General features: G+C 42.5%; 2 protein-coding genes across 3 annotated transcripts in view; one reads left to right on the forward strand and one right to left on the reverse strand.

Moving 5' to 3' along the window:
- Nucleotides 1–5121: 5121 nt before the first annotated feature.
- Atpsckmt (ATP synthase c subunit lysine N-methyltransferase) lies at nt 5122–20875 on the reverse strand. 2 transcript variants are annotated; one of them, XM_015490453.2, is made up of 5 exons: nt 20691–20832; nt 16044–16333; nt 13945–14082; nt 12775–12825; nt 5122–6876 (listed from the first exon to the last, which is right to left on the reverse strand). In XM_015490453.2, the coding sequence occupies exons 1-5, from the start codon at nt 20701–20703 to the stop codon at nt 6706–6708; spliced, it is 663 nt and encodes a 220-aa protein (XP_015345939.1). In that variant the 5' UTR covers nt 20704–20832; the 3' UTR covers nt 5122–6705. The 2 variants fall into 2 exon arrangements, with proteins under 2 accessions (XP_015345939.1, XP_015345940.1); XM_015490454.2 differs by having other exon boundaries at nt 6851–6876; nt 13989–14082; nt 20691–20875.
- A 92-nt stretch (nt 20876–20967) lies between these two features.
- The window catches only part of Cct5 (chaperonin containing TCP1 subunit 5), a 13249-nt gene continuing 12740 nt past the window's right edge, over nt 20968–21476 (forward strand). Inside the window, exon 1 of the mRNA XM_015490455.2 lies at nt 20968–21237. Within this exon, the coding sequence (XP_015345941.1) occupies nt 21133–21237 (105 nt within the window). The 5' untranslated portion in view covers nt 20968–21132. The remainder of the gene's footprint in view (nt 21238–21476) is intronic.

Here is a 21476-nt window from a genome sequence, read left to right on the forward strand (position 1 = left end):
ATAATGTTCACACTGTAATATTAAATTAGAAAAATAAGACATCTAATTTCCCTCACCTATAAAAGTTATATGATCTTTTTGTTCATGTTCAATTTGCATCAGTTCATTGAGTCCCAAGTGTGCCAATTCCAATATCATCAGAATGTGTCGTTATTACAGTCTGAAGGTATAAGGTGTTCTGGCTAAAGGAGTTCCCAGATCACCAGAGTTTTCTCTCTGAGCTAAGAAACTTTGTGGCATTTAGATGCAGCTATCCTTATGTTTATATAAATATCCCTTTTTCTATTGAAATATCTAGTCTTCACTATCTTTGGGTGTTATTTGTGTTTGTTTTTGGTTTTGGATTTGTTTGTTTTTTGATACTAGGGATTGAACTTACAGGCACTTAACCACTGAGCCAAATACCAAGTCATTTTTGGGGGCCAGGGGGTTTCTGGGGATTTAACTCAGGGGCACTCGACCACTGAGCCACATCCCCAGCCCTATTTGTTGTATTTCATTTAGAGACAGGGTCTCACTGAGTTGCTTATCACCTTGCCATTGCTGAAACTGGTTTTTTGAACTTGTAATTCTCCTGCTTAAGCCTCCTGAGACGCTGGGATTACAGGCATGAGCCACCATGCCTGGCCCCTGTCCTTTTTTTGTATTTTATTTAGAGAGAGGGTCTCACCAAGTTACTTAAGGTCTTGCTAAGTTGCTGAGGCTGGCTTTGAACTCATGATTCTCCTGCCTCAGCCTTCCCAGCCACCGGGATTACAGGTATACACCACCATACCCAGCAAGTTTCTTGTGCTTAATACCTGATATGACAAATGGTATTTTTACTAGTTGTAAAATTACCTGTTTTGTAAATGGAGTTCTTTGAGGAATAGGTTCATCGGCCTGATTAGATAAGGGAACAGGCTAGGACAGGCTAGGCTCAGCAACAGCTCTGCGGCTCGCTCTGGGATACCCAGGTTCCATGGTCCATCTGGTCAGTGGAGATGGGGAGCCACTGGCCAGTGGAGCCTCTCAGGACAGAGGCTGGCTCGCTGAACTAAGAGAAGCCTGTTGTTCTCTCAATGTCTTGTGGCTACCACACCTCTCGCCTCAGCCTTGTGTCCTTAGTTTCTACTTCTCTGTTCCCAAACTGTTCCCTAGTTTAAATTCTCAGTATGAAATCCACATAGCTCATCTTATCTCTTCCTGACAGTTACTTTTTTTGGCCAGCTTACAGCCTGCCTTAGGCTCAGAAGCCCAACCCTAGTCAGATGAATTGGGGATGAATGGGGAAGGCACTTTGGTCTTCATAATGTTGTCCCTTGACAGGGTTATGGAGGGCAGTGCCACTTAAAAGAGCATGAGATGCCATTAGTGACATATGCCTACCAGGGGCTTCTAGAACAGTCTCCTGGTCTCAATCAGTACTGAGTAAACACAACTATGTCCATTCTAGCTAAAGTTTCTGGAGTTTTCTAGATTCCAACTTTCCACTGAGGAATCATACTTCACAGCTGGGGTTCTGGTATAATTTATCTTCCCTTGTCAGCCTCCCAGTATTTTGACTTCTTTGTTTTGCAATACGACAGTAAAACACTGCCATAGCCTCCTTATGTTTGTGGGGATGCCAAGTTTGTCAGCAACATGTGAATCACCTCCATCACCAAAGGCTGCTTCAGTGCTACCCAGACCTCGGAGTTCTACACAGACTCAGGCAGCACCGCCAGGGCTGGAAAACCTGTCCTCACTGCAGGTCATCCTGGGACTGCCGACTAGCAGGCAGATCCCTTCTGCAACATCTCCACCAAGTGGCTGTCCAGCCTCTGCTCCCCAGTCTCCAGGGAGGAGCTTGCCAGCTGAAGGCAACACATTCCAATTCTAAATGCCTTACGACTGCACTTCTGGGGCTGGAGTGGTGGCTCGGTGGTAGAAAGCCTGCCTAGCATGTGTGAGGCACCGGGTTCACTTCTCAGCATCGCATATAAATAAATAAAATAAAGGTCCATCAACATCTAAAAAAATAATTAAAAAAAAAGACTGCACTTCCTGTTGAACTTAAACTTTTTGTCCCCTTAGCATCTACCCAGTGACCCTGGTTTGCTCCCCAAAGCCAATCAGAACAGATTCCAGGTAAGCGACTGAACACCATAAAGGTCTTGTGCTCCTGTGTCTGGCTGTGACTGAGCAGGTTGGCAATAATGCCCCTTGGATTTAAAAACAACACATTGAAGACTGCACCACCTACCTGAGGATAATGGGAGGAAACAGTACACGGGGCTCCCTGGCACACAGTAACATCCGTCGCTTTCCTGTCTTCTGCATGGCAACTGCCTCAAACATCCTCTCATCCAGAGCAGACATTTACAGCCTATTTAACTGTGCAGGGGAGGGGGGGTACACACATCCAGAATTCATTTCCATTTACTGATGAAGCTTCTTCTGTTGCACTTTCTATTTCTATTTTTTTACTTCATCCATCTAATCCATTGTTCATGTGGGGACAGATCACAACAAAGGTATCCTCTGTGTGAGCCAGGAAGGAGCCCCAATGACCCAGGTGACCTCCCCATGCAGGCACAGTTCCAGCTGCCATCCAAAGGTATTGCAGGGGAACTTCTGGAACCCACTCAATGATCTCCCACCATCACTTCTGGGGGAGGTCTACCTTCCTTTCCAGCCAACCCACCAGAGACCGCCTCCCCCTTGCAACTTGGCTCCCTCAATCCCCCTTCCTCCTGGGGGCCAAGGGAACATTAGCAGAGCAGGGAGAGCCAGGAGAGTGCCAGGTATGGCTCTTCTCAGTTACCAGTTCCTGCACTTGACAACACTACTGCCAGTGTAATAGTTAATTTGAATTGTCAACTTGATTGAATTAAGAGATGCCAATGATTAAGGGAGTTCTGAATTAGTCAATGAGGGTGTATCTAGGAATGATTGGCATGTGGGATAACCAACTGAAGTGGAGACTCCCTAAGCGTGGGCAACACCATCCAATAGGATAATGGCTTGGATGGAATAAAAGTTAGATAACATGGGCTGGGGCTGTAGCTCAGTGGCAAAGTGCTTGCCTAGCATGAGTGAGGAATTCGGTTCAATCCTCAGCACCACATAAAAATTAATAAAATAAAGGCATTCTGTCCATCTACAACTATAAAAAAAATTTTTAAGAAGTTGGAAGAACAAGGAAGCAGCAGCAGATGCAAGCTCAGTTCTTCTTGAATGGGCTCCTGATTGCTGCTGCAATCAATGATCTGAGGATATCAGACTCGCTTCTTCACTCTTCCAAAGCAGACTCTGCCAATGATTCTCCAGAGAATTTCCAGAAGCCTTCAGTCTCAGACTAGGGTATAACCGTTGATCCCTCTTGTTCTGGGGCTTCACCCTCTTGGACTGCGCAGCTACTGGTTCTGCCAGCTCTCCAGCTTGCAGATGGCCATTGTGGACTGTCCAGCTTCTAACCAACCTAATAAATCCCCTTTTTATAATTAGACTTCCTGTTGATTCTATTCCCCTAGAGAACCCTGACTAATACAGCCAGGCAACACAGACCCAAGGTGATCTATTGCCTTCATTCCCCTAAGGGTCCCATGAAGGCCAGGACCAATGGCTTCACCTAAGATGATGCCTTGAGGTAGAAGGCTCAGGGTCAGTTCACCGGTTCAGCAGCATCACCAGGACCAAATCTTCCTCACTGGCCTTGCCTTTCATCTCCACATTCCCCCTCATGGTTACAGAATGGCAGCGAAAGCTCCAGCTATTCCTGCCTTATAGGGCATGTGCAAAGCCAGGAGGGGAAGGGTACGATCCTTGGAGAGGTACTTTAAGTAGACTCCAGTTGTGTACTCTGCAACGACAGAGGCCTTTCCTGGAATGTGCTCAGCCAGGGCGAGGCTAAAAACATGTCAGAGCACAGCTGAGAGGACTTCCAGCCCTCAGAACGCTCCTTCCTTCACAGCCAGGTCTTTGAACCTCCAGCCGTCAGGAAAGGTACTGTGGCATACATGTGGTTTAAATGTCAGGAATCTTGCATTTCCTCTATTCTGTCTGGTATGACTTGCCACAGGGCACACCATCTCCCAGCAATGGTGGAAAAACAGTGAATGTGGAAGAGGGTCTCATTTCTTAAATCTTTACTTGGTTTTACCTGTACTTGGTGGAGCTAAACGTTTGAGGAATTCTGAATGCCAGGACCTCAGAGTCTGAGGAGGTCTACCTGCCACACTTGGAGAACACAGAGGTCATGTCCTGGGCATCATGCTGCAGGAGAAAGATTTATTCAGATGTGTCAATGGAAATGACCAGTCTGTTCACCAAGGGGCCTGTTGAGGAGAATCACCCCCACATTGTATTCCTATTTTATTTATTTATTTAGCACTGTTGGAGATCAAACCCAGGGCCTCATACATTCATGCATGCTGGGCTAGTACTCGTATCATTGTGCTATCCACATTATTTCTTCTATAACTTTAAATTTTATCATGTTAGCACTGGCCCCTGGTTTCAGCACATACAGACACTTATGAATCCTATTTTTGACAGCCAACATAGCAGCTCTCATTCCCAGTCTTGTGTCATGAGCAAATTATCCTATTATCCTAGTAATGGACAAAAATTCAGATCATCTAGAGAAGGCACAATAACCTCTATAGAAAAATTGTTATTGTACCATTTACTTAACAAGCCACAGTTTAAAATTTTTTTAATTTTAAAAAAGCAAGATCTTACAGAATTATAACACTTCTATGAAATGGTCTATTTTGCTCTGAGATTACAGGAACATTTGTGGATAGCTAAAGGAGAGACTCCAGAAACTGCAAATTGTAAGAGTCAGGCACCTCTAGAAATCCACCAGGAATACATCAGAGGAGTGCTGAATACTCCCAACGCTGTTCAAAATCCTGCCTTTGCCCACCGTGACTTCACGGGTCCTTCTCCAAGTATACCCAGAAAAATTACAGGACTGGCTAGAGTGGAAGGTGAAAATGAGAGCCAGACACCAAGAATTACCCTCCCACCAAAGCTACATACCTCAGGGAGAATTCCCTCTCATAGGACCCAGGGTTTGGGGAAGGGGGTGAATGCAGTAGTCAACAGATGTCCACCACTCCTACCCCTCATCCCAAACACACACAGAGCTCTCAATACCTTCACAGCTTCTTTATTTCAGAGAATTTTACACACACTACATTTGCTTGCTTGCTTACTTGTCTGTTCCCCGCTTACAGAAGAGGAAGTCCATGAGGCCCAGGTCCAGCCCATCTAATCTCCATGGAATTGCAGGATTATCACAGTAGATGCTCAGTTCAAACATGTGGAATGAACGAATGACTACATGAATGTGTCCCCAGACAGCTCTCATTTAAATGAAAATTATCAAATGCTTCTATTTTTATCAGTTGAGTTAAAGATGCAACCATCTTTTTTATCAAATCTCCATTAAGATAGTTTAGCATTTTTGTTATGATGTGTGACTGGGAGTTCAATTCTTTTCTGTGATAAGCACAGATTATTCAAGCCACCATTCAATATTCATTTTTCAGATATATGAAGGTTGTCTACTCAGATTCAAAGGTTTTCTTTAACTTGTCTTTTATCTAAATCAGTCAAGTCTTTTCTCATAAATGAGAATTATTAAATAAATGGCTGCTCTCATAAAATAAAGAAGCAACTAGCAGAAACTATCTGCAACTTCCATGAATAAGCTTTTCCTTAGTGCCTAAGATAATAAATACCATTTGCAAACCAAAACTATGTGCTGTGAGCTTTACAAATCGGTCCCCAGTCCCTGTTCAGTGTGTTGTTATCCCAATGCCACAGGAACCCAGTAAGTGAAGGCTCAGAGGCAGCAAGTCACTGTCCCTGGCCTATTGACAAAGCAGAGCTCTGCACCCAGGTCAGACCACACCAGTACTCACAATTAGTTATTTTATTACTAAGTCATTACCAGTTACTACAGTGCATCATGAATCCTCTCTGAATGTCATAGTTGATCAAATCTAAAATGCAATCAGTTGAAGTTAATGTATAACTGCATCAAATATGCAATACTGCCAATTAAAGCTATGGAACACTTTCAATTGGAAAATATGTCAATTCCAGAAATGTTAAAATGTGTACATACATATATACACACCCATTCACACACACATGTACATATTATAGATTCAATGAAATGTAGCAATCTACTAGCCTAATAATCCAATAGCCAAATTATTCCTAAAAAATGTTATAAAATTAATTTTGCCATAAAGTACAAAAAAGAGAAAAATCTTAAGAATGAATTAAGCTACAGGAAACTTGCAAACATTTGTTAATACTCTTTAAGAATTGTTTCTCCTGATCTAAAGCAGTAAACCATATAGTTTATAATGTAAAAAGCTGTTAACATTTTTCCTACCAACAAACATGAGCATTGCTTATTAATATTTTCATGCATCCAAGTACACAAAAAGGCAGTAAGTACATTTTTTAGAATATTCCATTAAAAGTGGATTTTAAGTCTACCTGTTTTTCTTAACTTCTATTTGTTTTATGTAAAAGCTAAGGAAAATAATACGAATTTCTCATTCCATACCAAAGAACAATATGCTCTGTTGCTAAAGATACTGCTGTAGGTCTCTATAGAATCAAAGACAACCGACGCTTTAAAAAAGCACTCTCAGAAGTCTCCTACTTGAACAACTAGAGAGGCATCGATTCTCATCGATTCTCAAACACATTGTGTTTTCAGGGCCTCTTTTCTCTTCCTCTAAAAGTGCTCACATCATAAACCCACACAGTGTCTATCCCCTCTCCGGTAACATGGTCTGGGATCCAGTGTGGGAAAGGGAATCGGCAAGCAATGACTCTTGCGTCATCCTCAAGTTCAAGTTCAAGTTTCTTCTCCAACTGCGGCATCTGTGAAGAATAACAGCCATTATTTCAGTAAGCAGGTAGGCAAAAGAAGTGATTCCAGAACACCCTTTTTTTATTCAAGAAGCCCTGAAAATACCTGTTAAAAAAGGTCACTTCAGGTATAAACACATCATCAAACAATCCATTAATACAGAAGACACATTAACCACACTTAAAAGAATATCTTCTAGTATCAATTATAAAATATCCATTTTTGGCAGACATATGTCATAGATTTCCAGTTTCTATCTAAAATTATGTTGTGGCAATAATTAAAACCATTAACAGCTTCAAATTATTGACCTATTTAGACTTTTCTCCAATAAAAAAGGGTTTTATTATTTGCTGAAAGTATCAACATTTTAACTATATCAGCAAAAAAAAAAAAAAAGCTGCTTAGAAATTTATCTGTAGGTCCTAAAAATATAGTAATACCTCATGTCCTAAAAACACTTTTTTTCCTACTTTCTTCATTTAGCTTGCTATTTTAAGATAATTTTAAATTTACAGAAAACTTGCACTGGGCATAGTGGCACACGCCTATAATCCCAGCAGCTTGGGAGGCTGGGACAGGAGGATTTCGAGTTCAAGGCCAGCCTCAGCAAGCTAGCGAGGCTTTGACCAACTTAGCAAGACCTTATCTCTAAACAAAATATTAAAAAGAGCTGGAGATGTGGCTCAGTGGTTAAGTGTCCATGGGATCAATCCCCAGTAGAAGGAAGGAAGGAAGGGAGGGAAAAAGGAAGGAGGGAAAGGAAGGGAGGAAAGAAAGAAATTTTGCAAGAACAGAACAAGGAAGTCCTGTATTCCTCCCCCAGGGCACCAGTTTGAACATTCTGTCACGTGGGCTTCATCATGTTTGCTCTCTTCCTCTATGACATTCTTCCTAAATCATTTGAGAAGAAGCTGCATATAGCACACCTTTTTCCTCCTTAACACTTCAGTGTGTATTTTCTAAGAAAGTTTATCATCTTATACACTCACAGCAGCCACCGCATTCAGAAACCTTAACATCATATTCCCACAATAGTTCCAATAATACTCCAAATTTGTCATTGTCCCAATAGTGTCCTATATCACATTTCCCCCAAGGCAGACTTCAGACCAGACACATGTTGTATTTAGCTCTAATGTCTGTTTGATCTCTTTTAATCTGGACTCGTTCCTATCTCTGTCTCTCATGACAATAAATCAAATGGTCCTCACCTCAGGCTGCTCAAGTTTGTTCCCAATGCCCCAGCTACAGGGATGTGAACTCATCAGGACTCCCCGGATGCTCTTGAGGGTAATGTTAATCACTGGATTAGGATGAAATCTGGGATCTCCACAGTATAGTTACTATTTTCCCTTTTATGACAAGTGAGTAGTATTGACGGGGGAGACGCTGTGAGATGATCCAAACAAACTGTTGCTCATCAAACAACCCCTACCCTCAAAGTAGCACTTGTTGATGATTCTGACCTCACTAGGTTCCATTTTCACAAGTGTTGCAAAGTAGCAACTTGCTAATTCTGTCATTTTTTTCTAAATGTAGAATCAGCTTTCTACTTTAAGAATTTTCCAGACTTCCCCATCTCCCTCTGTCTACAATTATCAGTAACTATGAACGCCTATGATCTCATCCCATTCATTGAGTTATAATACATTACTGTCCTTGTTTATTCTAATGCTCAGATCGTCCTAATTTGATCACTGGAAGCCTCCCACAGCTGTTCTCTCTGTCTCTTGGACAAGCTCCCATTAAATATTCTGAGTACTTCCTTATATTCTGGCTCAACAAAATGTTCCAAGCTTTTGTATCTTCTCTTTTCCAGCCCCAGATCAGCCATTTCTCAAAGATTCCCAGTTCCTCTTAGTGAAAAATGATATTTGGAAACCAAGATCTGAGCAACAACTGCTTCCTTTAAAAGTAACCAACTATAGCAAGAAGAACAAATCAATAGTGCTTCCATGAAGGTTTTATTGCTGATCTACATCTTATAAAAGTGACTTGGAAAAACTCCTGCACAGGACTTATGGCTGGAGTAAGCCAAATCCTAACTTGTCATTAGAACCAATTCCAAGATAATAAAGGATAAGTTCCATTAGGGATGGGAGGTTTCTGTTCTTAAGAGCCAGTAAGGGTTTTGTTTTGTTTTGTTTTTTTAAAAAGTTTCATTTCTTGAAGGGAAAATTAAGTAAGCAAAGAATGAGACAATGTGTGTTTTTCCAAAATATCAGAGGTTTCTTATGGTAATTTTGCTCATCAAAAGGATAATTGCAAACTTATTCATATTACTATTATTCATTTCTCTTTTATAGTTTCTTTTATTTTCAAATGATTGTCATATGCTAAGTCAAGATAAACCTAAAAATGAAAGGAGCTATTTCAATCATAAGAAATTAACTGACTAAATTACACATAAATATGCAATCAATCTGGCTCTTGATATCAAACACAAAGAGAAGCAGTGATGTGTCCTGCCTATAGAATGGAATCCACAATTACTCATACAATTACAGGTTCAAAGTGACACAAACTCATCTTATTCTAATTACACCTTTAAAACTTTGAACACAAGTTGAACTAGCTCAAAAGCATGAGACAGATCAGCCATGTCCAGCAGCAGCACAGATGTGCTGGACCTATCCCTGCTCTCTGGAGACACACTCCCCTTGCCCACTAGGGTGGGGAGCGCCTCTGCCACCAGGCTTCCCTGGGGGGTCCTTGGCTGGTGGCCCTCGTATCCCAGACCTCAGATGTTGGAGTACAGAGCTCAGGCCACGGTTGGCTCCTCCAGGTCACTTTAGCCTTCCTGGCTTCAGCACCTTCTGCACATTCAAGCCTCACACACTGCTTCCAGCCACTTCTCACCACCCAACCCACCCTGGTCCACACCTGAACCCATGGACACCTTCAAGAGCTCATGACCTAAGGGCCAGCTTCCACTGTGTACAAGTGTACACCACCCCTCCTTTAATTTCAGTTACTGCACAGCACTTATTCCCTTTATGAACGATATATTTTATGTAAGTGTCTCATTTAATACCTACGCTCCCCACCAGCATAGAACCTCAGGGCAGGGGTGCTCTCTGTTGTTCACTAGATACTCCAAGGGATCAGAACAGAGCTAGGTGCAAAGTGGCCATAACTGATGAACAGAGAGTAGAAGGATAGGCATTCAGTCATGAGCCGCTTTTCTTTATCAGAAAATGATACTTTCATTCATCAATTCATAACAAAACAAATGAGTGGTTCTCTGAAGTTCACAGTTAGTAGCTTTCTGGGGAAAGTACAGATAATGGGTATCTTTACACCATATTCATTCACTCAACAAGTATTTATTGACAATTGCTCTGCCAAGAGATGATGAGCTGGAGGCATGTATCGAGGACAGCTGAGCCACACCCCTGAGGTCACTATACAGTGTATACACACAAACATGTAGAGCCAACAGACAAGGAGGTGCAGGATGCCTCCTCTGAGGACAGGGGAACAAGTGCTACAGAATGGAAGACAGGGTGCTACAGCTCACCTCAGGTGATCAGGACAGCTTTACAGAGGAAAGGACAACTGGCCCATGAGTGGCCAGGAGGTGCTCACTGGGGCCAGGGTGGAAAACATATAAGTGGGAAGGGATGGCCCCAGGATCTGGCAAGAGAAGCCCAGTGAAGTCCAGAGGCTGAAAGGATAGGGGCTGAACAGAGAGCTATGGGAAGCATGGTGCAGGCCAGGCTAGAGGTGAGCAGGGGCCACTCCAGGCCAGCCTAAGGGACACGCACAGCATCCAGGCCTTATCCTGAAAAGCAGCAAGAATTCGGGTTTTACAGAAGGATGTGGCTGATCTGTTCTGGGTTTTGAAAAGACACGCTTGGTGCATATGCTGGTGTTACATGTGATCTCTGCAAACCTAGACTGAGTCAGCAGATTGGAATGAGAATCCTCATCCTATCACGTGAGAAACACACTTGTGGGGAAGTGCCACAACGGCCTGATGTTAGGCATAATCAGTCGCGCATCAGGAGCAGGGTCAAGGATCTATACAACCAGGTTTCCTCCCTCTGTACCTCTCCAAGGATTGTCCTCGCTCTCAAGTTAATACCTGTGCATCAGCTGCCATAGGAAATGTTTCATGGTGTGCTGGTTTGGCTGAGCTATCACCTGACCATGACTGGAACAATACCAGTGCTCAGAAAATGGGAATGCCTTTTAACAGAAGGACTCCTAGTCAGGCCCAACCCCAAGAGCCAACCTGGCCTCCAGCTTCCCAGTCAGACATTCCCCTTCCCCCAACTCCTCCACTTAGGCAGGGTTGGTGCAGGCTGAAAAAATGAGGGTCCCACATGTGAAAATCAACCTTCTGGGCCAACAGAAGCCACCAGCACACGCTGCATCCCAATCAACACACTAACATGGGCAATGCAGGTGAGCTGAATCCTCTCACCACAGGGAAGGTTTCAGGAAGAGTGGAATGCCATAGGCTCCTGGCTAACATTTCCTATGTACTGAAGATGGGGCAATAATTACAAAAGCACTTATTGAAATAATAAGGCACTTACTGCCTTTGAGTGAAGAGCTCCAAACACTGTTTATAATCAAACATGATAGGAAACCCCAGGAGAGGCTGCACAGGTCACACATGACAGTGGCCTTACCAAAGGCCACTGCTGCCCTCCGCTGGGTCAAGGCTGCATGGCCTTGTAACCCACAGCTCAGCGCATCATCCCACCTCTCTGGACAGCATGGAATGCCCAGCAAATATTAACTTTCTATTTTTACAAAGTGTGGAATTCAACTTAAAGTTACATGTCTCCAAAATGCTAATTATTCCATTAAAGAAGGAAAGCCCAAACATCATAATAAGGAGTGAAACACTACCAAAACTCTTCATCAAATATGACCCCAAATAGTTAAATAGTCAGGAATCTGTCCTGCTACCTGGCTTCACTTTCAGAATAAAAGTGCAGAATCCCAAGTTCAGTGTCAATTTTAGGTCTAATGAAAATCACAAATATACAAAATGCAGTCCTTTCAAGGATACGTGACAAAAACATTTCTAAATTGTCTTTAAAAATTAAAGAGCATGATGTTACACTGAAGGTTCTAATCGTTAAGAATAAATTTCTCAAGCACTAAAACATCTTATTTTATATAAATCTGAATAAAATGACAAAAAATCAAATTTCCCTTTTTTTAATTACAAGTGGTATCAGTTATATAGTGCCATTTCTGCAAACATCCAATTCCACCCAGATTATTATGGCTACAATTATAGACTTTGAAAAGTAAAAAGGGATTTCTTTCTCTGGTCTGTAAACCAGCAATTACAGCAGAAGCATCCCAGCCTGACCATCTTCTCCAGGGCTGAAGAGGACATTTTCAAGAGAATTCTATTGTATTTTCACTTTTGAAAGCACAAAATCAAAGTTCAATACTCAGTTCTTCAGCAAATCAGTCAATTGAAGTAAATTGAAACTAGTCAATGCTCATCCACCCTGAAAATTATCTTCCTGCAAAATGGGAGGAATGATCAACTCAAAGAGAACATCCCATTAACTTCCTCAACTGACTTCGGCTTGGTCTAAAGTGAGCAGCCATGAAAATCGTGAACTGCATTCCACACTGGGACCTCATAAGGAAGTTTTCAGACTGGAATTTTAAGACCCTGGAGGATCACTGAGATTTTTATCTCAAACAGAGGTTTAAAAATACGGCTAAATCTTTTATGGTTAAATGTAAGGGCCCTGAACTATTCTATTAAACTGATGAACTGAAATTCAATGTGCCCTAGAAGTCCCTGGAGGCCACCAATCTGCACATGAGTGAGTGGCCACATGCTGGCTCTAGAAAGGCCTGTAGCATCCTCCGCCCAAGACAGACAGGGGAGAGGGGTTACACTGACCATGGCGGGGTATACTCACCATCTGAGGCACACCGAAAATAACAACATTTGAGTACTGCGAAAAGGTGACCTAAGTGAAACAGGAAACAATGGGTAGATTAATTCTGAAAAGTCAGACATTAAGCTTGCTTGTTGCATAGAAGGGAGTAGCAATTTGCCAAGCCGTGGGCTTTCACAAGCTCCTGAAGAGTGGCCCACTAAGTACGCACAGTGAGCACCATGCTCCCACTTCCATTCATGCCAGTCCAACTCCTGAGTTCTCCAAATGCTCCCCCATAACTACGGCATCCTCAGGAACTCCATGCAGGGCACGCCCAGGGACTCTAAGGCCAGGGACTCCCAGGGTGGTCAAGCCTGGCACCTGGGCCACACATTCCCACTCCACTCTATCAGACACCAACCAGCTCAGCAGAACTCAGGGATTTTATGCTGAGCTATCGTCAGAATTCTAACCCCTCCACCTCTCTAAAATACTATGGAGAAAGTTCAGTACAATGGCTTCTCAACAGCTGAAAACTGGGGGATGTGAGGGAGTGCTTTGCCAGTCAAAATTCTATTGCTCAATAAAAACCTTATTTACTCTATGGAGGGAATGTTTAGTTATATATGGCGTGAAAAACAATGCCAGCAAAACTCTAGTGGATTTTTATAAGCTACTGATGAAGATATTACAATGGGAAACTCTTATTTAAGGCATTTTATGGAGCACTCTTACAGGAAAATTACAGGGCTCTTTCTAGAGTAAAAACAAATTTGGAAGTGCCTCACACTTTATGAGGACAAGAAGTAATCCTGACAGTATGGTTAGTGGAGTCTCTGTTCTCCTCATGGTCTAAGTACACATGTAAACACACACACACACAAACGTGCATGAGACAGACATTTATCAAGACAATTTATAGGATTTCCACAAGATGGAAAAATCTCATTATTCCATAACAAACAAAAGAGAACATTTTAATTTAGTCAATAAATTCTTGAAATTCACATGACCTATCATACTATAAACTTAAAAGTTTCTGTTCTACTTGTAAAATTTGTTTAAAATACATCTAATTATGCCAAAATATTCATTGGATTTTAACTATTTTTTTCTTTTAAGACGTTTTCCAGTTGTTAGTCATGTTAATTACAATACAAAAGCTTTTGGTTGGATTTTTCTAGAAGTATCCTCCACCACTTTACATACCTTCCATAAATCTGAAATATAAAATCTGGCAGAGCCGTGCACACCTTCTTGCCAAGCACAGTATCTGGAGTACCAAACCAGCCATGGATTCAGTTCATAACCAACAGCTGAAAATCCTTCCTTCGCAGCTGCTATCACCTGGAAAGAGGCGGAGATTTACTAAAAAGAAGAAAAAGCTATGACATGTGGTCAAATTATATAAATATTTTCTACTTAAGACTTAAAATTCTAAAACACTCCATCAAAAAGCTTTCTCCTTAATAAAAACACTATGTAAAAATGTGTCTCCAGAGTTATGAAACCTGTGGATTTGGTGATGGCCAACCCAGCTAAACTCAAGTTTTCTGGCTTTCATCAAATATTTTAATATCAGAACAGACACTGAGGTTTGCTTCAGAAAACTGTGTAATTAATTCTGGTCTAACCAACCCCAACAAGCAGCTGCTGAGAACCTACCACCTCTTTCATTCCATCAGTGGGCTACACAGCAGCGTTAAGTGAACAAGCCTGGGAGGATAGTTTCATGAACAAGTAATAACAATAAAATGACCTGCTGGTAAAGAATCTGCAATCAGTTACACATTTTCTTAGCATTTAACGATCATACAATTTAAATTAAAACCAGGGGGAAAAACCAGGTGCTGTGACACACACCTGTAATCTTGGGAGGCTGACGCAGGAAGATTGCAAGTTCAATGCCAGCCTCAGAAATTTAGTGAGGCCCTAAGCAACTTAACAAGACTCTGTCTCAAAATAAAAAATTTTAAAAAGGTCTGGGGATGTGGCTCAGTGGTTAAGCATCCCTAAGTTCAATCCCTGGTACCAAAAAATAAAAAATAATAAAAACAGGGGAAAATAAAATGAGTGAGTTTAAATAAGAAGTCAACTATAGAATCCTACTGGTCTCCCAAAGGCAGTAAGTATGGTGGAGGTCCTGGGATCTCTCTACCCAATATGCCTTGACCCCACTCTTCAAGGGAGCACCCTTACCGAGCTGTCTCATAAGGGAACTTCCCAAGTAACTACAGTGCCACAAGGCAACCACTTTCTTAGAAACCAGAAAGGTGCCCTTCATGTATGTGAAGGATTCAATATGGACACAAACATTTCCTCCTAATCAATACTCGTCTCCCAATTTCTTAAACACTAGTGGTTGCCAGAAGTTGAGGGAAGGAAATGAATAGGGAACTAGTGTTTAATATTCAGAGGTTCAGTTCTGTGAGACGAAGAGTGCTGCAGAGGGGCGTGGTAATGGCTGAACAAGGAGAATGCTCTTGTGCCACTGGGTATACGTTTTTCAATGCTTAAGACGGTAAACATATTTTACCACACTTTCTAATTTTTTTAATTTAAAAAATAAAAAACAAGAGTGACTTCCTAAAGCCTTCCCAATACTCCCAGGTCATGATCGCAGAACAACAGGATTTGGGTCCACTGGGCTGGTGAGATGTGTGTAACCCTGCTGGTCTCCACACTACCTGCTTCCAGCACACCTCTCTGGCTCAGTCTTTCTCTCCAGCGCATCATCAGGATGAAGCCTAAGGACAGTGCCACCTTACACACTGAAGGCTCATTTGCCAGTCAGTGGCCCTGTCTTTACTTACAGGTTCCACTGGGGTCAAGTTGAGCTGAGGTTGATAAAACCTGATCTTTAGCTAAGCGAGGTTCTCACTGGCTCCTCCTTATTTTAACTCCATGTTACCCCACAGGAACTCAGATTTAAATATGAATAAATGCTGAGAAACACATAAGCAAACATCTGAGCAGCAAATAAGTATGAATTGTGAAATTCCATGATCAAACATGTTTCGTCTAATTATGCCACCTTTACTGGCCAAAGAATTCTAACAATTTGATAAATTGTTCTTTTCTACCTGGCATGGTTACAGAGTTCTTCCTCCTTTAAAAAAAAAATAAATCTGAGAAAAATTTCAAACACATGCTAGTGGTCTAACAGTTTAGTCAAACAAACAAAAAATGAAACAACTACTCTCTCAACCTGACAGATCTGGCAAGTCTTTGCATAGGCCTCACAAGAAACATAAAGAGAAATTTTAACTATCCTCATTCCAAACTTAAAATACTGTGGCATAACTCACAATGCGTCCATCACCACTACCAATGTCTACCAGGGGTCCTCTTCTGCATCTCAACATCTTCACGACATTTTCAATCTGCTTTGAAGTTGCAGGCACAAAAGGTAAACAAATTTTCCGCAGGGCTGGTGTGATAAACGGTGTAGCCACAGCATACACAGCCACCAGTGCTCCACCTACAATCCCAGTAAGGAGGAACCCCCACGGGCTTCTCTTCACACTGCTGGCTTCTGAACTTGTGGGCAGAATGTGTCCCAACTGCCTTTCTTCTTTCAGTGTTTCTGGAAGTGTACCTACAGAGAGAAAGCAAAAAACCAAATCTGAAATCCAGGACTATACTGTTTTCTGATTTTTTTTTTTTTTTTTTTTTTTTAGTATCAGGAATTGAACCAAGGTTTACTAAGCTACATCCCTAACTCTTTTTATTCTTTATTTTGAGACAGGGTCTTGCTAACTTGCCTTGAACTAGGGATCCTCCTGCTTCAGCCTCCAGAGTCACTGAGATTACAGGTGTGTGCCACTGTGCCTGGCCTGTAATTCTTATTGACAAATAAACTAATGCTTTTTAAGAAAACACAATTTGTCTGAACATAATCTAAATTACAAGGTTAAGATTCCACAATGAGTTCTAGATTTCATTGACAAAATTTAAGTGATTTGGAGAAAATTATTCAATAGAAATGGAGGACTAAAATCTTTTCTTCTCAACATATTGGTTTACTGATGTCTAGGAGTCACCTGAGAAAACAGTGTATTCAAACTCTGTATAGTAATTTATTAGTTCAATATCCATTAGTACATGCTTTTTATGTTCTGAACAAAGAAAGTCTCATAAACAAATACACATGAAAATGTCTAAACACTACCTAATTCAAGAAGGACAATTGGCCGGGCATCTATAATACATTTCACAAATGCAATTTTGAAGTAACAGAAGAGACAAATATCAGATTTTACCAAACTCTTAAGTATAGTAATAAATTTTTTAAAAAGCAGATCCAAAAAGAACAAAATAAGAGTCATTTCAATATTATCAGAGACTAAAACAAACACCCTCCCATCACTGATCACAGAAATGAGTGTCACCTTAAAAATTCTCAAGTTTTGTCCTTTAATGCTCTTACCAGGATGTAAAAGTGATATGGTTTTAAAAATGGTAAATGAGGAGCACAGCACAGGAGGGAGGAGTGTGTCTCCTCTGGAGCCCACTGACCCTGTGACACCAGCTGTCAATTTACTTCGACCCTGAATCCCTCCTTTCTCATTGCTGAACCTCTGTTTCCTCAACTGTAGGGTGGGGGCCCTAGGTGACTGCAAGGATAAAATGAATGGAGACACGTAAAGCACACGGGACAGGGCTGGGCACACAGATAGCAGCCCACTGCATCACCAATCACCACCCTGCTGGAGACACCAAAGCCCACGGCGAACCAGACCATCTCTGCCCTCAAGTAGCTCCCCACGTTGCTCATGGCTATGGCCTAAAACACAAAAATCCAGAGGAAACAGGAAAAGGCAAGAGGGAGAACATCAGATCCTTACCATTTACAGATGTGACTGTTCATAGCTTCATTATCAGTAAGCCAATCAAAAGGCCCACTGCTTAGTTTGATAACTGCCCTAAGAAATCACCACACACTTAGTGGCTTGAAACAGCACACATTCATTTCCATGCAGTGCTGGAGCTCAGATGTCTATAAGGGGACAGCAGGGCTGTGTTCCTCCTGGCGCCTGAAGGGTAGGATGGGTTTCCTCGGGTTTTCCAGCTTCCAGAGGCTGCCCATATTCCTTGGCTCTTGACCCCACATCACTCCAATCTGTTTCCATCTTAGAATCTTCTTATCTCACCTTCCTGTCTCCCTCTTTCTTTACAGGGATCCCAGTAAAAACATTGGGCCCACCTAGATAACCCAGGATAATCTCCATCTAGAGATCCTTTATCACACCTGCACAGGTTAAAGTGATTACAGCGTAAACATTGTTGGAAGAACCATTATTCTATCCACTGCATCACGACACCATGTCACCATGAACTGGGACGATGTACTCTGACCCCAAATGTTGGCATACACAGCAGTGGGTTACACTTCAGGGAAGTTGGCCAACCACCAGGATTCCCAGCTCAGCATGGCTTTATTCTTCTTGACTTCCGAGGCCCCCTGAGGGGGAGGGAGTTTCAAAACTGGTTTCATAGTGAAAAACTAACTCAAGAGAAAAAAACAAGTCTCCTTACTAGCACTAGTGATAGAGGTAAAATAAAATTAAGCTTGAGAAGGTGGCAAGTATTTGATAGAAAGCAAATTCTTTAAATGATTTCAGATAAATTGTGGCATTGAATGGAAGAACTTGCCCACTATACTTGTGCATTTGTTTACCTAGAGAGGTCAAGGTATGTTTGTCCTGCCCTTTATAGAGTCATGCTGTGGGCACTCCAACTGCATAGTACAGTGGCTCAGAGGATCTGAGTCACACAATTTAGAGTCTCAGAACTTAAGTAGGGTAACATAAAGTAAACTGCTACTACAGCATGGTTTGCTTGCCAGTAAAATTGAGAAATAATTGTTATTCTTTTACCCCAATTCAAAATTGAGAAAGACAAGACTTATCAATAATACCATCCCCATAGGGTTAGTGGAACAGCTAAATAAATAATACAGACGAAGACTTAGCACAGGCCTAAGAGACTGAGTAATGACTGTTAAACTGCTATTTTTATTCTCAAGACTATAACTTGGGGAAGGGAGCTCAATTTCTTAATAGCTTTACTGACATACACATAGAATTTGCCCACTTAACATTACAATTCCATATTCTATTTTGTATATTCATTGATAATGTGCAACCACCACCAATTTTTTAATATTTTCTTATTACAAGAAGTCTCTTATCCTGCAGCTACCATCCACCCCCACCACCCACCTCCCATCCTGCCCTAAGCTACCATTAATCCATTTCTGTCTCTAGAGTCCCCTATTATGAACTTAGTGGACTGGAATCAAATCATACAGTGTCTTCAGTGACTACTTTCACTTAGCATAATGTCCTCAAGATTCACCCATGCTGGCTCTTGTATCAGTACGTCATTCCTTTTTATGGCTAATATTCAACCACATGACTATACCACATTTTGTTTACCCATCTGTAGTAAACACACACAAGTCAGTCAATCAAAATTCTACTTAACCTGTATAAACATAAACCTTTCCATGCAACCAGCAAAAGATACAATAAAGAGCTCCTGGTCTTCGGGACCTCCCAGTGGCCTGTGAGTATTAGTGTTGAGGTAGACAGGTGAGGTGGTGAAAAGCACTGTAACATGCAGGAAATGCTGTGGAAATACAGGGTAGCAGGAGGGAAGACTGATCCCAGTTATGAGACCAGTAAGGTATTGGCAGAGAAACAGAATTTGAGCTGGTGGGCAAATGAAACATACCTTGGAACCAAGGCGTGGAAGGTGGGGAAGTCCTGGCTGAGCAGAGTGGAAGATTAATAGGAAGGCAGGTGTTTGAATACAAGGATATGTTTATTTTATTACATGTGGACTAGATTGAAGTTTTTTGAGCAAAGCCACTACAATATTTGGGTTTTAATGGATTTTTTAAGGCTGCTCATTGTGTAACCGCATATGCACACTAGTATAACTAAGGCTTATGTTCCTTTAGAGGCTTTTCTTATATTGGTCCAATGTCATTTGTGTCCTTTTTGCTGCGTATCAGCTATTGATTAGGAAAAATCCTCCAAACACGCCTGTGTTTCAACAGGAAATAAATTACACAAAGGATGCTATTAGACATTTTCTATTCTTCACAACTATCTAATGAGCAAAATGAATTGCAGGCTTCACCAGTGTGAACAAGGAAGCACCAACTCGGCAGAAATGAGACCCTACTACAAAATCTAAAATGCCCTTGATGTATCACCCTAAGTCTAGACAAAAGGTGGGCCAAGCATTAAAAGAGGTTAATGGACCACCAACCATTCCAAATGTTATAATATATGCATTTATTTCAACGTTCAAGACCTAATAAAAATTGGTAGTAATTAACAGGAGCAAACCCTTGTCCTATAGAAGATGGGGTGAAGAAAACTGGAAAACCCACAACAAATAAATCTACCTATAGGTTGCGATTTAGGGACATGGTACCATCTATTTAAGATTAACAAGAAATATATTTCTGAAGGCAGCAGGACCCTGAGCAACAGGCTGTTTAACTTTGCCTCATAACTAGCTTCTAACCTTGTGCGGGTTACTAGATTATATGTGCAAAATGTGTATTTATTTAGCAAACACTTAAACACCGCGTGCAAAGGACTAGACACTTCTCCCTGTACCCCTACTGCAGCCCTACGAAAGGTAGATATGAGTGTCATTACAGCCATTTTCGCAGACAGGGAAACTGAGGTACAAAGGCACCAAACGGGCGGTGCAAAGACGCGGCTCGTAAGCGGCATGGCTGTGACCGCGCTGAGGGCTGAGGCACGTGCCCCACGGCGCTCGCAACAGCCCCCGGCACACAGCGCCGGCCGACCACTGGGGCCCAAGACCCCAGCACCGGGACAGGACAGGGCACCCGACTTTTGCAGCCCTCGAGTTCCACCAAGCCGCCAGCCCCACACCAAAAAGGAAGTACTGCGCCGCTCCGGCCTCACCTCCTCCCTCCATCGCGAGACTTCCTGCAGGGCGCCGGGAGAGGAAGTGGATCCTACCATGTCCTCCCAGTCGGGTGGGAAGAACTCAGAAAATGATTTAAATAAATGAGTTTCTCGTTGGGACCCACCGCTCGGAAACTCTATATCGTAAATCTTTAAAGAAGTGACTAAATTTGGCCTACTCTTGGCTCGTGTTTCTAAAAGTCCCCGTCAGTCTCTTCGCACTGCCCCCCCTCAACTTTCCTGGATGATAGAAGTTCCCAAAGGCCACTGATTCCAGAAGTTACTGTCTGGCGTAAATCTAGTCTCGGTTGAAAAATAAATCTCCAGCGGCCGCTCTACGCATGCGCGAGCTGTTGAGCCCTCCCGCGAGAGGAAGGCGCGTTCTCAGTTCCGGAGCGGTCTCCATCGGCAGTGGGAAAGTAACTCCTGTGGCTGAATCATGGCGTCCGTGGGGACCCTCGCATTCGATGAATATGGGCGCCCCTTCCTCATCATCAAGGATCAGGACCGCAAGTCTCGGCTTATGGGACTTGAGGCCCTCAAGGTAACGGCTCGGGACACGCATGCGGTGGAATAAGGGAGGGCGGCCGGTGCTGTGGCTCTGCGCCTGCGCAGGCTTAGGCGCGGTGGTGCCATGTGCCGGCCGGGAAAGTGGAGACCCTCTTCTTCAGGCAGCCGTTCTCGGCCCCGGCCGCGCACCCCGCTTCCTGCGCTCGGGAAAGGCTGCCCGACAACGCCGTTGCCTTCGTGGGGGCTGGGGCGGGCCGCCAGCGCCCCCGGAGC

This window comes from Marmota marmota, unplaced genomic scaffold, assembly GCF_001458135.2.
Source record: "Marmota marmota marmota unplaced genomic scaffold, marMar, whole genome shotgun sequence".
NCBI lineage: Eukaryota > Metazoa > Chordata > Mammalia > Rodentia > Sciuridae > Marmota > Marmota marmota.

What these genes read in the sequence shown, in the direction of transcription:
- Atpsckmt (XM_015490453.2), bottom strand. An exon ending in GTAGTGGTGATGGACGCATT is followed by an intron (nt 14,083 to 16,043) that starts GTGAGTTATGCC and finishes GCCTCTTTCCAG; the next exon opens with GTGATAGCAGCTGCGAAGGA. An exon ending in ATATTTCAGATTTATGGAAG is followed by an intron (nt 12,826 to 13,944) that starts GTATGTAAAGTG and finishes TGTTTCACTTAG; the next exon opens with GTCACCTTTTCGCAGTACTC.